The sequence below is a fragment of the Helianthus annuus genome, chromosome 11 (assembly GCF_002127325.2).
Source record: "Helianthus annuus cultivar XRQ/B chromosome 11, HanXRQr2.0-SUNRISE, whole genome shotgun sequence".
Lineage (NCBI taxonomy): Eukaryota > Viridiplantae > Streptophyta > Magnoliopsida > Asterales > Asteraceae > Helianthus > Helianthus annuus.
This window is the reverse complement of record NC_035443.2, coordinates 33255337-33267854: the sequence shown is the minus strand read 5'-3', so window position 1 is coordinate 33267854 and position 12518 is coordinate 33255337. Positions and strand designations below refer to the sequence as shown.

At 32.2% G+C, this 12518-nt stretch overlaps 1 protein-coding gene and 1 long non-coding RNA gene across 3 annotated transcripts; both read right to left on the bottom strand.

The window, feature by feature from the left end:
- Positions 1-2203: 2203 nt before the first annotated feature.
- Positions 2204-7515, bottom strand: LOC110889995 (purine permease 3). Of its 2 annotated transcripts, none has more exons than XM_022137567.2 (3): positions 7392-7515; positions 3469-4236; positions 2204-2619 (listed from the first exon to the last, which is right to left on the bottom strand). In XM_022137567.2, exons 2-3 carry the CDS (start codon positions 4210-4212, stop codon positions 2293-2295), a joined length of 1071 nt encoding a protein of 356 aa, XP_021993259.1. In that variant the 5' UTR covers positions 4213-4236; positions 7392-7515; the 3' UTR covers positions 2204-2292. The 2 variants fall into 2 exon arrangements, with proteins under 2 accessions (XP_021993259.1, XP_021993260.1); XM_022137568.2 differs by having other exon boundaries at positions 3469-4222; positions 7392-7492.
- Positions 7516-8180: 665 nt separating this feature from the next.
- On the bottom strand, positions 8181-9418 carry LOC118483924. Its single transcript, XR_004872341.1, has 2 exons — positions 9103-9418; positions 8181-9019 (listed from the first exon to the last, which is right to left on the bottom strand). It is a non-coding gene; the product is annotated as an uncharacterized LOC118483924 (long non-coding RNA).
- Positions 9419-12518: the final 3100 nt, after the last annotated feature.

The window sequence follows — 12518 nt, the reverse complement described above, 5'->3', positions numbered from 1 at the left end:
TCCAACTTGATGTTGTTAACTGTGTGATGTGCAACGACAAAGATGACTCGGTCGACCATATTTTTACGTTGTGCCGTGTTGCAACCGTTCTTTGGCAACACATTAGTTGTTGGTGTAAGGTGTCGAATATGTTCGCGTTCTCGTTCCGTGATTTGCTTGAGCTTCACAACTAGGGGTGAGCAAAAGGAAAAACCCGACCCGACCCGAGAACCAATCAAACATAAAATACAGAACCGATTCACTACCCTAAATATAGGGTCGGTTCCGGTCCATAGGTCCAAGTCGGGTTTCACCATGAAAAGAACGGAGAACCGACCCGACCCGACCCTATTTTATATGAAAAATTAGAACCCATCTAAATACCTAGGTACTTGGGTTCGGGTCAGGTTGGGTATATTTGCGGTTCGGTTCTCGGTTATTTTCGGTCCGGACCTAAACTTGCTCACCCATATTCACAACGGGTTGGGTCTCTCGGATGGTGCTAAAATGCTTTCCAAGGTATTGTTATCGTGGGGTGTTGGAGTCGTTAGAGGGCTGGGAACAATGCCAAATTCTCGAACAATCCCGTTCGGATAGAATATATAGTTGATGAGGTCAGAGCGGTCAGGTTTCTTTAGTTTAGAAGTAGATCGAAATTTAAGGACTTGTCTTGGGAAAACTGGTATAAATTTGTAATTATGTAGTCTTGTTGTGTTTGAGTGTCGTCCCGATTTGGGTCGGTTGTTCTTAATTAAGTTCACCGTTCAAAAAAATTTATTTATTATTGATATTTGGTTTTTTCAATAACATATAATATTTTTTTTTCTTCCTAATAGGATTTGAATTTTTTTTTACAGCAATAGTTATATCATAGTTTTTTATTTCCTTTTACCACTGTAGTATGTATGATATACACCTGTTTAATGGTTTCACTAATTTGTCTTTTACTCAATGACTTGTCTACGTCGGCTTAAAAAAAAACTATATATGTGGTTGTGTTCGAAATAGTCTTCTTAAGTATCAAAAGGTTGATCAAGTGTCGGTGTCATAATGCTACTGTGATGAACAAAAAAATACCGATAAGGTTGATACCAGTATTCGTATTATCGGAACCAGTATCGATATATACTTTAAAATATATACGTCTTTAACCCAATTAGTTTTTATTTAATTTGATTTTCATTCGATAACTCGCATTCATTATCTTTTTTTCACCGTTCCTTTTCTTGAAAAAAGAGTTTTATTCAAAATAGTATGGTGATAAACTACTCGTATTCGTTTTTAATCTAAACCGCGTACGGACATATTATGACTTTAAACCGAGTGCAGGTCCTATACCGATACCGTAGTACCACCCCGAATCCCTGCGTAACGAATCGAATCGATACGGACGAATTCTCGCCGTATCGAATGGGATAATCTCCCTAGTTAGTATGATGTTAATAGGTATTGAATGATTAAGGTGGAATGAAAAGATAGACATTCCAACCTCTAGTTTTTCATTCAAATATAAAAAACCAACAACAACATTTTCATCAAATATGTCTAATATATATTTATTTATTTTTACAGAAATCATACCACAAAATTGAGAAGTTGATACTCTTTAATTTGATATTAACTAGATTTATCACACACCATAATGCGGCAGGGGTGTAAAACCGTGCTGAATAGCACCAATACCACACCATCGTCAGCGATAACCAATACTGAAGTTACGGTGTATTAATGTAAAGAAATTAGACTGCAACGTAAAACATAGAAAATAATAAGTAAGTCGATTTAGGACCTCACACGTTATAATGAACCTGTCAAACAGGGAAAAGATAGACGACGTAAAAACGTTGAAACACACGCACGTTGAGCCGTGTTAACTCGCAAAATCTAGTACGAAGCGTAAAACGAAATATTAAAACGTTGAACCACACACACGTTACGCCGTGTTAACTAGCAAAATTTAAAACGAAAAATCAACAAAATATGAAAAGTGTGGGGACCAAAGTTGAAAGTACAAAAGTTGTAAGATTGAATTACAAGAGATGAAAACTTTTTGTGTTATAAGTAGAAAAACAAATAGCTTTGGGTTAAATATGAAACATCAATGTTGTTTTGAAAACCACCTAAGCATAAAATACACATATATATGTATAGAAATGTTGTTTATTTATATTTATAGTTTGTTAATATTGTAACGTTATATTTAAGAAGCCTACATTTTAAGAGGTCGGGTGAACGGTGAGTCAAAATAGAAGGCATAGTCAGAAGCTATACATTTTACATATAAGTAATAAAAGTTCATGCAGTTGGCTAGTTTCATGGTGTTGAACCAACTTCGAGGCCAGCCTTCATCTTTTTGACATGTATAAGCTCTCCATAGAAGTAGGAGATGAATCCCCAAAGAGATAACGCAAGCGAAATTCCTTTTTCAACTTGAAACCGATCATGGAAAATCAAAACGGCTAACGATTCAGTCACAGGAAGCAGCGTAGCAATTATTATTCCAGACAATAAAGACGAGGCACAAAATATGACCCCGATTGCTCCAAGAAAGAAGAATTGCCACAAAAGGGAATTGATCGATAGAATCACGTAATATGTCACTTCCCCGAGCTCAAAGTTCCTTGCTTCTTGAGGAATTGCCTAACCAAGATGGTAAAGATGTAAAAGATAATGATGTTTAAAGTCATAATAATCTAATGATGGAGTGTTTGAAAAATCAGTTTAATTAAGGAAGTAATAGGAAAATGACTGAAAAATACAATATACAAAAAAAAAAAAGAGGGGACTTCAGTTAAAATAGAGTAAAAGTTCCTCAAATCAAAAGTAAAACTTAATTCCTTTTTTAGTAACCGTAAAAATTTGTTATAGAAAAACTAAGGAATCCCAGGTGTAAGGGGTGCTCACCTAATAGGTGAGTCCCCCCTCTTACACGTAACCAACCAAAATAAGTCACGTCAACTCCCCTCTAACACTCCCCTAATACCCCTTTTTGATGGCGGCACTCCCCTATTAGGGGAGTTGGTTTCGAAAGTTGTGCCATCTCCGAAAGATGGTTTCCACAGTTGTGCCATCTTCGAAAGATGGTCTCCCTCGAAAGTTGTGCCATCTTCAGCGGTGAACCCACACCCAAAACCCACCCCGATTCGGGACCCCGCGGGGATGGCGGCGGTGTTCCCGATCGGGGAAAGGGGTCACCGAAACCCCTTACCGAGTACGCCCCGGACACCCTAATACCCTGCTAATGAATGAGATCAGATTAAACGCAGCTTTGTTGGGCATGCGGCCTTCAACGGGGTAAAAGCCAGTGGAAGTTTCGCTGGATTTGAATCAATCTCTGCTAGAGAGACTCAAGTATCTTCCACTATGCCACCCCCATTGAAGGTTTTCTCAAATTAGTTTTAAGTCGCAATAATTAGTTAATGAGTTTGAATGACCGATCATCATGGATTATTGATACTAATGATATAACATAAGGTGGGCTTGGTCTACCTCAAAGTCGCCGTTGATCAGCATTCCAATAGTACAAAAGGCGGTAGCAAAGAACGATATAACAATTTGCATCTCCATTGCCAAAGAGTAAGTAATGGGCTGTTTAGCTCTCTTGAAAGTCAACTCTATTGATGGTAGAATGAACCCGTACAACACCGCTGCTCCTAATGTCATGAAAAACCCTTCGTAATACTTGATGCTCGATTCATGATCAGGCCGATCAGTGCTGGAATGAAGTGCGAGAACCATAGCACCAATAGATATCAAAAACACAGCATTGATTGTGAAAGGAGAAAACTTTTGTTTCACCAACAGAAACGCGAATCCAGCAGTAAACACTAACTGGGTAGACATTATCAAAGCAGATGTAGAAACGGGTAAACGAGAAACACCATAAGCAGCAAGATAATCGTCTAAACCAGTCAAAACTCCAAGAGTAACACAAGAAAAGAAGACAGGTGGCTTCAATGAGAACAACTTGGTTTCTTGGCTTCCATTTCTTCTTTTGTACAAAAGAGAACAGATTAATGGGATGAATAAAATTGGCCAGCCCGCTGTTAGCAACCAGCTCGATATCCAAATTCGACTCCCGCCTTTTACAAAGTAAAGACGTTGAACCATCGGGCCACCGCAATTGCCTATGCCTAGCATTACGCAGTTCAGAACAAGAAGGGCCTTCTTCATGGAGTTGCTCATCTTGTCACTGTTTAGCTCTTGTTGGTTGCTTATAATCCCTGTCTCCATCTTATCAAATCTTGCAATTGTGATCTTTAAAATAAGGATTAATTATGTCAAAATTTGAAAAAAAAAAAAATCATGTTTTTGTGACATTGAATGTGTGTGAATTTATAACATAACACCAACCAAACACGAACTTCACAGGTTTAAGTTTAGTCTATACGGGTTCGAGTTGAACCCGATAATATATTTAGCTAAACAAGTTTATTTCGGGTTGGTGGGTTCACAAAGTTTACTAGTGTAACCTTTTTCTTTCTTTAAAATGTGTTTTGTGCAAATTAAAATGATTGGGTATAAAAAAAGATTTGGAATTAACTGTAGTTGTTTTATATATAGATTTGTATATTTATGCTGTTGGTTAATTATTTAATAGTATTAATAAAATCAGGTTTAAAAAGCTGCGTTCATGTCAACTTGCAAATACTTGTGCCATGTTTGGGTTCGTGTGTTTTAACACTTTTCAGAACGATCTATCAACCCATCAACATGACCCATTTTAACCTTTGAAAAAAAAAGTTCTTTTCCCCGTTGTATGTAAGCTATTAAATGATATTGATTTATTCTCTCCAATTAATTTATCATCCTTTCTAAATTACTTTTAATAATTTTTTTACATATATGTAACACATGTGAAGATATTTTTAATCTACTAACTAATACATGTAAAAAATTATGTTGTATTTTAATAATAATAGTTGTATAAAAATGTTTTTGATAGGTTTTTTCTCTAGTTTCTTTGTTCTCACAATATTCATATATTTTCATTTGATTTTTCTCATATGCACATATACATATACATATATATACACACGCATACACAATATCAACTCAACAATAAATATATATGTATAATTTTTTATTTACACTCCTTATACTATATATAATATATGCTTTTAACCCAACATTATTATCGTTACCTTGACGGATAAAACAAATACCAACCTTCTGGTACCTTGACGAACGAAACCAATACCGACGAGGCGATGTGTCTATTTTTATCTAAGTTTCAGGACAAAGTTTATTTAAAATTGAAGTGTTGCAATGAGCGGACATAATTCACTAATGTATATGTCTGCGTGTGTATATATAGATAGGGTTAGGGTAAAATGAATGCCCTTACGAGTTGTGAGAACTCGAATGTTTTTTCAATTTTTTATCAAAAAACCTAAAAAATCAACTTTTCAAAAATAAAAACCTTCTTTTTTTTATTTACAACAGTTGTAGGGGGCCAAAAACACTACTTCAATTTTTTACAGCCATCTTTATGACGTTTTAATCTTAGGGGTGAGCAAAAAAGGGGGCGAAACTCGTACGGAAAAACTGAGTTCTCTAAGTTCTCACAACTCGCAGGAGTTTTCACTTGATCCGAATATATATATATATATATATATATATATATATATATATATATATATATATATATACACACTCATGCGAGAACCATCCTTATTGTGAGAACCGCGAGAACCAATGTGAACACAACCTAAAATAGCTAAAAAAAACCTAAAAAAACATAACCCCCACCCCCCCCCCCCAAAAAAAAAACCTAAACCTCTCCCTCCAAGCTAAATGCTAAAAACTAAAACCCCCAAAAAAACCTAAAAAAAAAACTAACCCCCCCCCCCCTCCCCCCCAAAAAAAAAAAAAAAAAAAAACCTAAACCCCCCTCCCCCACCCCCCCCCCCCACCCCCAAGCTAAAATGCTAAAAACTAAACTCTAAAAAAACCCAAAAAATCTAAAAAAAATCTAAAAAAATCAAAAAAAATTCTACCATTTTTTTTTTAATATTTTTTATGCTCAAATCGCTACTTTTAGTGGCCAAGAAAAAAAAATTTTGGCTTCGAAAAGTAGCGATTTTTATATAAAAAATATTAAAAAAAAATTTGTGTGATTTTTAGCTATTTTTAGGCATTTTTTGTTGTGTTCACATTGGTTCTCGCGGTTCTCACAATAAGAGGTGGTTCTCGCATGATCTTCTCCATAAATATATATATATAGGGGAAGGTTCATTTGAGAAGAAATTTATTGTGAGAAGAAAAAGAAGAAAGGGCATAATGGTAAAACATTAAATAGTTTATAACTCCTCTCATTAATTATATTATTTCTCATTAATAAAGCAAAAATATTTTATCCTACACATTTCAAAATTTATCCTACATATATCTTACACTTACCGAAATTTACCCTACGCATATCTAAATTTATCCTACACATTCAAGAATTTATCCTACACATACTAAAATTTATCCTACACATGTCAAAAATTGTCCTTCACCCTAAATTATTTTATCTTGAAAGAGTATATTTAAAAGTGAGTTACAAGTTTTTAATTAATTAGGTAATTAATTACAATTAGAAGTTTACCTATATGCCCTTATTAATAACATTAAATACACATATTAAATGAAGTAAAATGGAGCATTTCTATTGGTTTAAAACTTATTCTTTTTATTCTTACAAAAATTTTCTTCTCATTTGAACCTTCCACTATATATATATATATATATATATATATATATATAAAAGGAATGTAAAGTTTCGACGTTTAGATAAGGTGCTAATAACGACATGTTCTGGGTGAACCCGACACGACTCAAAAATTCTATACGATTGTTTATATTTTTGTGGATATCAATATTTATGTTTTTAAATTTATATATTATTATTATTTTTTTTAAACAATTATGTTTAAAATATGCCAATCATTTTTAAACTTTTAAATTTTAACATAAAAACCAAAATAGTATAAGGAATTTCCTAAACACATTTTTTTAAAGTTTATAACTAAAGAATAGGGTTAAACAATTCCACCTTAAACCTGTTACATCTCGTTTATTAGCTAAACGTGTCCAAGTCTTTGACCCAAAACTAACCTTCTTGTTATTTTCGTGTGGTGTCAAAACTCTACACCCTTTTATTTAGAGTAGAATTGAAGACTTTCTTTTTGACGGTTAAAAACTTGAAATGCATCAGCTTTGACTAGCTGACTCAAACTCTTAGCTTTTAAGTTATTTTCACTACAAGCTGAGTCAAAATGGCACAAGGCTATGTTTCCTTTCACATAGTTTGTTGACAACATATCAAAATAAACTAAAATGAAGTCAAAATCAAGCTGAAAAAGTCAATGAATAAAACATTTATCACACAAAGAACGAAGCCTTACAAGAGATATCAAGATTATTACCTCTTTCAGGTGCAGGAATCAGATGAGTCCTCCAAGAAATAGCCGTTAAATTTGGAAGAAAGAACACAAACAGCTGATTTGAGTTGGGGAGAAGAGGAAAACTGGTTAAATAAGTAGCAAAGAGTGTGATGTAAATCATACACTTCTAACGCGACAGGATGTGACAGTGTGACACCTATGGATTCGTTCCTAAATATTTCATTTGAATTTATTCGGTTTTCTAATTTGAACCACATGGTTTTTCAAGCCATCTAAGTGAAACCATTCGATCTCATAGCAAAAACCGAATTCGATTCCCAAAGTTAAATGTCTGATAAACATCAATCCAACCGATGCTCCAGTGACTACGCCCTTGAATTTTACTAGAATTTTATTATTATTAATATTATATTATTATTATTAATATATTAAAAATGAAAGGGCATGAAAAGTAACGTGTTATTATTTTTATTTATTTATTCTTTTTAACTTTAAACTTTTTAATTACTATTTTATTAATTGAATTAAATTTAAGCAAGATACAAATTTTATAAAATCATGAGTACGTTGTTGTGACTTGTCTGCTTTTATCAGTGTCTCGATATTTTTTTTTTTGAAACCGAGTTGTGATGTAGAAGTAATCAAAGAACAAACGTAAACGCTATCAAAGATACTTCGTATGTAGTTCTTTTATAAATCGACGTTGTTTACCCTTTCTTTATTCTAATTTCTAATAGAGTTAAATGCCCAGATAGTCCCTGTGATTTGAGCTTTTTTCACCTTTAGTCCCTAACTTTTTAAAATTACAGCTATAGTCTCCAGCTTTTTCAATTTCGTTTCCGGATGGTCCCTGACGCGAATGGAGATTAGTCTTTTCAGTTAAGTGGGTGTGCAATGACCTAAATACCCTTACTATTAAAAAATAAACTTTAAATCAATAACCACCTTCAATCCAAACACATATCTTCTTCCTCATATTCAGATTCATCTTCAATCCAAACACACCTCTTCTTCCTAATTCTTCACGACCACCACCACCACCATCTCCACCTTTCACCACCACCATCCACCTTTCGCCACCGTACCCCGCCCTTCACTCTGAATTGCCGCTACCCCGTTATTCTAGCGACCACTTCAAGTGTATAAGTGTATGTTTGAGAGGTGCTTCTTTCTGGTCAAGCCTGTTAGGAAGAACGAATTGAAGAACTTGTGGCAACATGTTTGGAGGCGACAATCTATAAGAAGTCTAATGAATCATTGACTCTGAACGAATTGAAGAACTTATACATTTTTGATTGTATAAGTTTTTGTGGAACTCTAGAAAATGATAAACAAAATCCACTCAGGGTATTACCAAACCCTTCTTCAAAAAATCAAAACCTTAACAGAAGAATCAACATTCAAGATTCCTCCAAGATTTCAAGTAAAATTCATTCAAATAATGCTCAGACACATACAATTTCTGGGTTCATGTTCAGGGTTCTTCTTCCACAGATTAAAACACCATGGAAACCATCAAGGTCTCTCCTTTATGTCGTTCTCTCCAAAACCATTTTCAAGAACACCCCTTTTAACAACTTCTTGTTTTTGCCAATTTCGAGCTTCTTCTATTCGTTCTGAATCAAACCCAGATATAGCATCGTCTTATTCTGCCACGTTTAGACCAACTGTAAGTTTGTTAATTTATGAAAAGTCTAATGAATCATTGACTTTGAACAACCAGATATGGAACCTGATGAGCCACCCATGGAACAACCGGTGGACCACACTAACTCTGAACAGGCTAAGCAGTTGGGGACTTGACCCACTGAGCCAGTGGGGAATACGACTAACGAGGTAGCGGCATTTCGGAGTGAAGGGTGGGGTACGGTGGTGAAAGGTGGATGGTGGTGGTGGTGAAAGGTGGAGATGGTGGTGGTGGTGAAGAATTAGGAAGAAGAGGTGTGTTTGAATTGAAGATGAATCTAAATATGAGAAAGAAGATGTGTGTTTGGATTGAAGGTGGTTATTGAATTAAAGTTTATTTTTTAATAATAAGGGTATTTAGGTTATTTCACACCCACTTAACTAAAAAGACTAACCTCCATCCATGCCAGGGACCATCGGGGAAGGAAATTGAAAAAGTTCGAGACTATAGCTGGAATTTTAGAAAGTTAGGAACTAAAGGTGAAAAAAGCCCAAACCACAGGGACTATTCAGGCATTTAACTCTTTTTAATATATATCGTTGCAGTTATTTTAATTCCGAATATACCGTTGAGACATGCTTATTCTTATCTATATTTCGATGAAAATTTTATTCAAAAATAGAACATTTCAAACATAATTGATTTTGTGTTCTTTACCATGACAAAGCAAAATGATATTGTCCGAATAACGTAACACTCCCAAATAATAAGTAACTAGTTTTTTTATATCGCGCGTTGCGGCGAAACCGAGCAAATAATAATGTAAAACAAACGTGATTTGAAAATAAAGCATGTTGTTTAGAAAGTCAAACCATTAGAACGATTTAGTTTATCATCGTATCGTTTTATGATACCAAATAAATATTTTATTTTGAGTATAACCTCATTTTAACAAAACTTATAACGGAATGTCAGAGAAAGAAATCAAGCACAACTACGTACTTAAGTTTTTAGAAAAAATGTTATAAACGTAACTAATTAAAGAAGTATCATATTAATTGATAAATTAATATATTGTTAAAAAAGAAAAAAAAATATTAAAAAAAGGTAATGGAAATAGATGTTTAAAAAAAGAAAATACGTTATTAAAAATAAATATAATAATAAATTATTATAGTATATTAAATAATAAAATAATAAAAAAACTATATATTATTATAAAAATAAAATTACTATTTATCGTCCCTCGAAATCAATATATATAATATAATTGGGAAATGTTCAAATAAAAAACTAACAGGGTTAAATATGTGGAAATTTCTATAGATGAATTATGCTTAATGAAAGGTCCATGAGTGGTTAGGCGCCTCTAATCTATATATATATTATTACTATGTAATAAAAAATCAAGTGCTGTCCATTGGAGTCATCTATTTTCGGTTTGCCTTGTCTCTCTCCTTTTTAGTTATATATGAATACTTTTTTTAATTAATAATAAACATTATACCATTAACCAAATTAATTTAATATGAAATTAATTATAAATTTTTAAAAGTTTTACCAAGTTCAAAATTGTGTTTGTTAATATATTTATAAAAAAGGAAAATAATGACGGTAGTTGTTTTTATGGGTGATTTCTAATTTTTTTTCTTAAATATTTAGTGTGGTTGGATGGTAAGAATAGTAAATATAATATATGTTAAATAATTAAAAAAAAAATAGGTGGTAAAAAAGATCTATATCTATTATACTATATAATAAAGAAAACCAATGTATGATATGTGTTACCTACTAGAGCAATCAATTTTTTTGTCTACCTGCGTTTCTCTTCTACTTAATTATCCATTACTTATTTTTTTAATAAAAAATAATTATTAAATCATCAAACAAAAAATTTTTATATGAAATTAGTTATTAATATTTAACTAAACATATATTTTAAGGGAAATATCATAAAAAACCAACACACTTTCTTAATTTTCTTATAAAAGTCCCTCAACAATTTTTCTCATATGAAAAACCAACATACTTTCTATTTTATCTGACAAAATTCCCTCAATAATTTTTTTGAACATTAAAGTTCCTTCCCATGTTAAATTTGAAGAAAGTTATGACTAATTAATTTAAACAACTTGAAACGGTTAGAGGTGTCCATTGGTTCTTTTTGGTTTATTCGATATTTTGGTTCCTTTCATTCGGTTTGATTTCTTTTTGGTGTTAAACAAAAAATCTAACCAAACTAAACGGAGTTCAAGTATTTCAAACTGAATCCCAAACCACAATCGAATTTGTTTTTTATTCTGTTTCAATTGAATACATCGAATTCATATAATTGGGTTTATTCAAGTAAATATAAAGTATGGTTTACTTAGATTACTCGGTTTATTGAGCTATATATAAACAGACTTATTTTTATTCGGTTCGGATTTAATCGTTTTTTCTTTTTAATAGTTTTCGATTCTGTAGCAATGATCTATAAATTTTCAAGCATATCTTAGGTTGAAACATAACTTCATCTAGTAAATTTAAAAAAAAATTATCATAATTTTGTTCAAATTTAACATGTGAAAGGGACTTTAATGTTCAAAAAAAATGTTAAGCAACTTTTGTGAGACAAAACATAAATTATGTAAGTTTTTTACGTGCAAAAAATTGTTGAAAGACTTACATGAGAAAAATAGGAATGTATATTGTTTTTATGGTATTTTTCCTACTTTTTACTTAAAAGTTTCAGCATGTTCAAAATTGTATTGGTTAAAATATTAAAAAAATGAAGAATAATAAAAATAGTTGTTTTTATGAGTGATTTCTAAAAAAAACTCAAATATTTAATGTCATTGGATGGTAAAAATATAATATATTAAATAATTCAAAAAATAGGTGTTAATAAAAAATCAAAGGTAATACCAGTTCAAAGAAATAATATTTAAAACTTAACTTAACAAAATTTATAATTGTCATGTCATAATTCATTTTTTTTAAATATAAATCTTGATGATTGTATATGTTAAACTATTACATTATATTTATATTAGTATAATACACGGGTTTAGTCAATCGTGTGATGCATATGTGTTTTTAGAAGATAACTTTTTTCTTACTAATTATACAACATTACAGTTATCAACTTGTGTATAACATGAGATTGTAACCTAGTTCTTACTATATAATAAAAGATGGAACCCTTGCCTCATTTGCATCATCTTCACCAATTTTAAAGAGAGAAAGTGGGATTTTAAAGAGAGAAAGTTGATGAAAAAGGATTCACGATCAAGGAAGCACGATTTGAAGGTTGGAATAGTTTAGCAAACGATTAAGAATCATCACGACAACGTTTTGGTTGAAATCTAGGTAATAATCACATCCAAATCTTTGTTTTGATGAAAATGGGGTTTTTGGGTAAAACTTGGGTTTCCTTCGAAAAGATTGGATTTTTACGTGTTAATAAGCCTAGAAACCACAGATCTTGCTTCACAGATGTAGACAAACGTTTTGGATGTACAAAGTTATGTGTTTGGGCT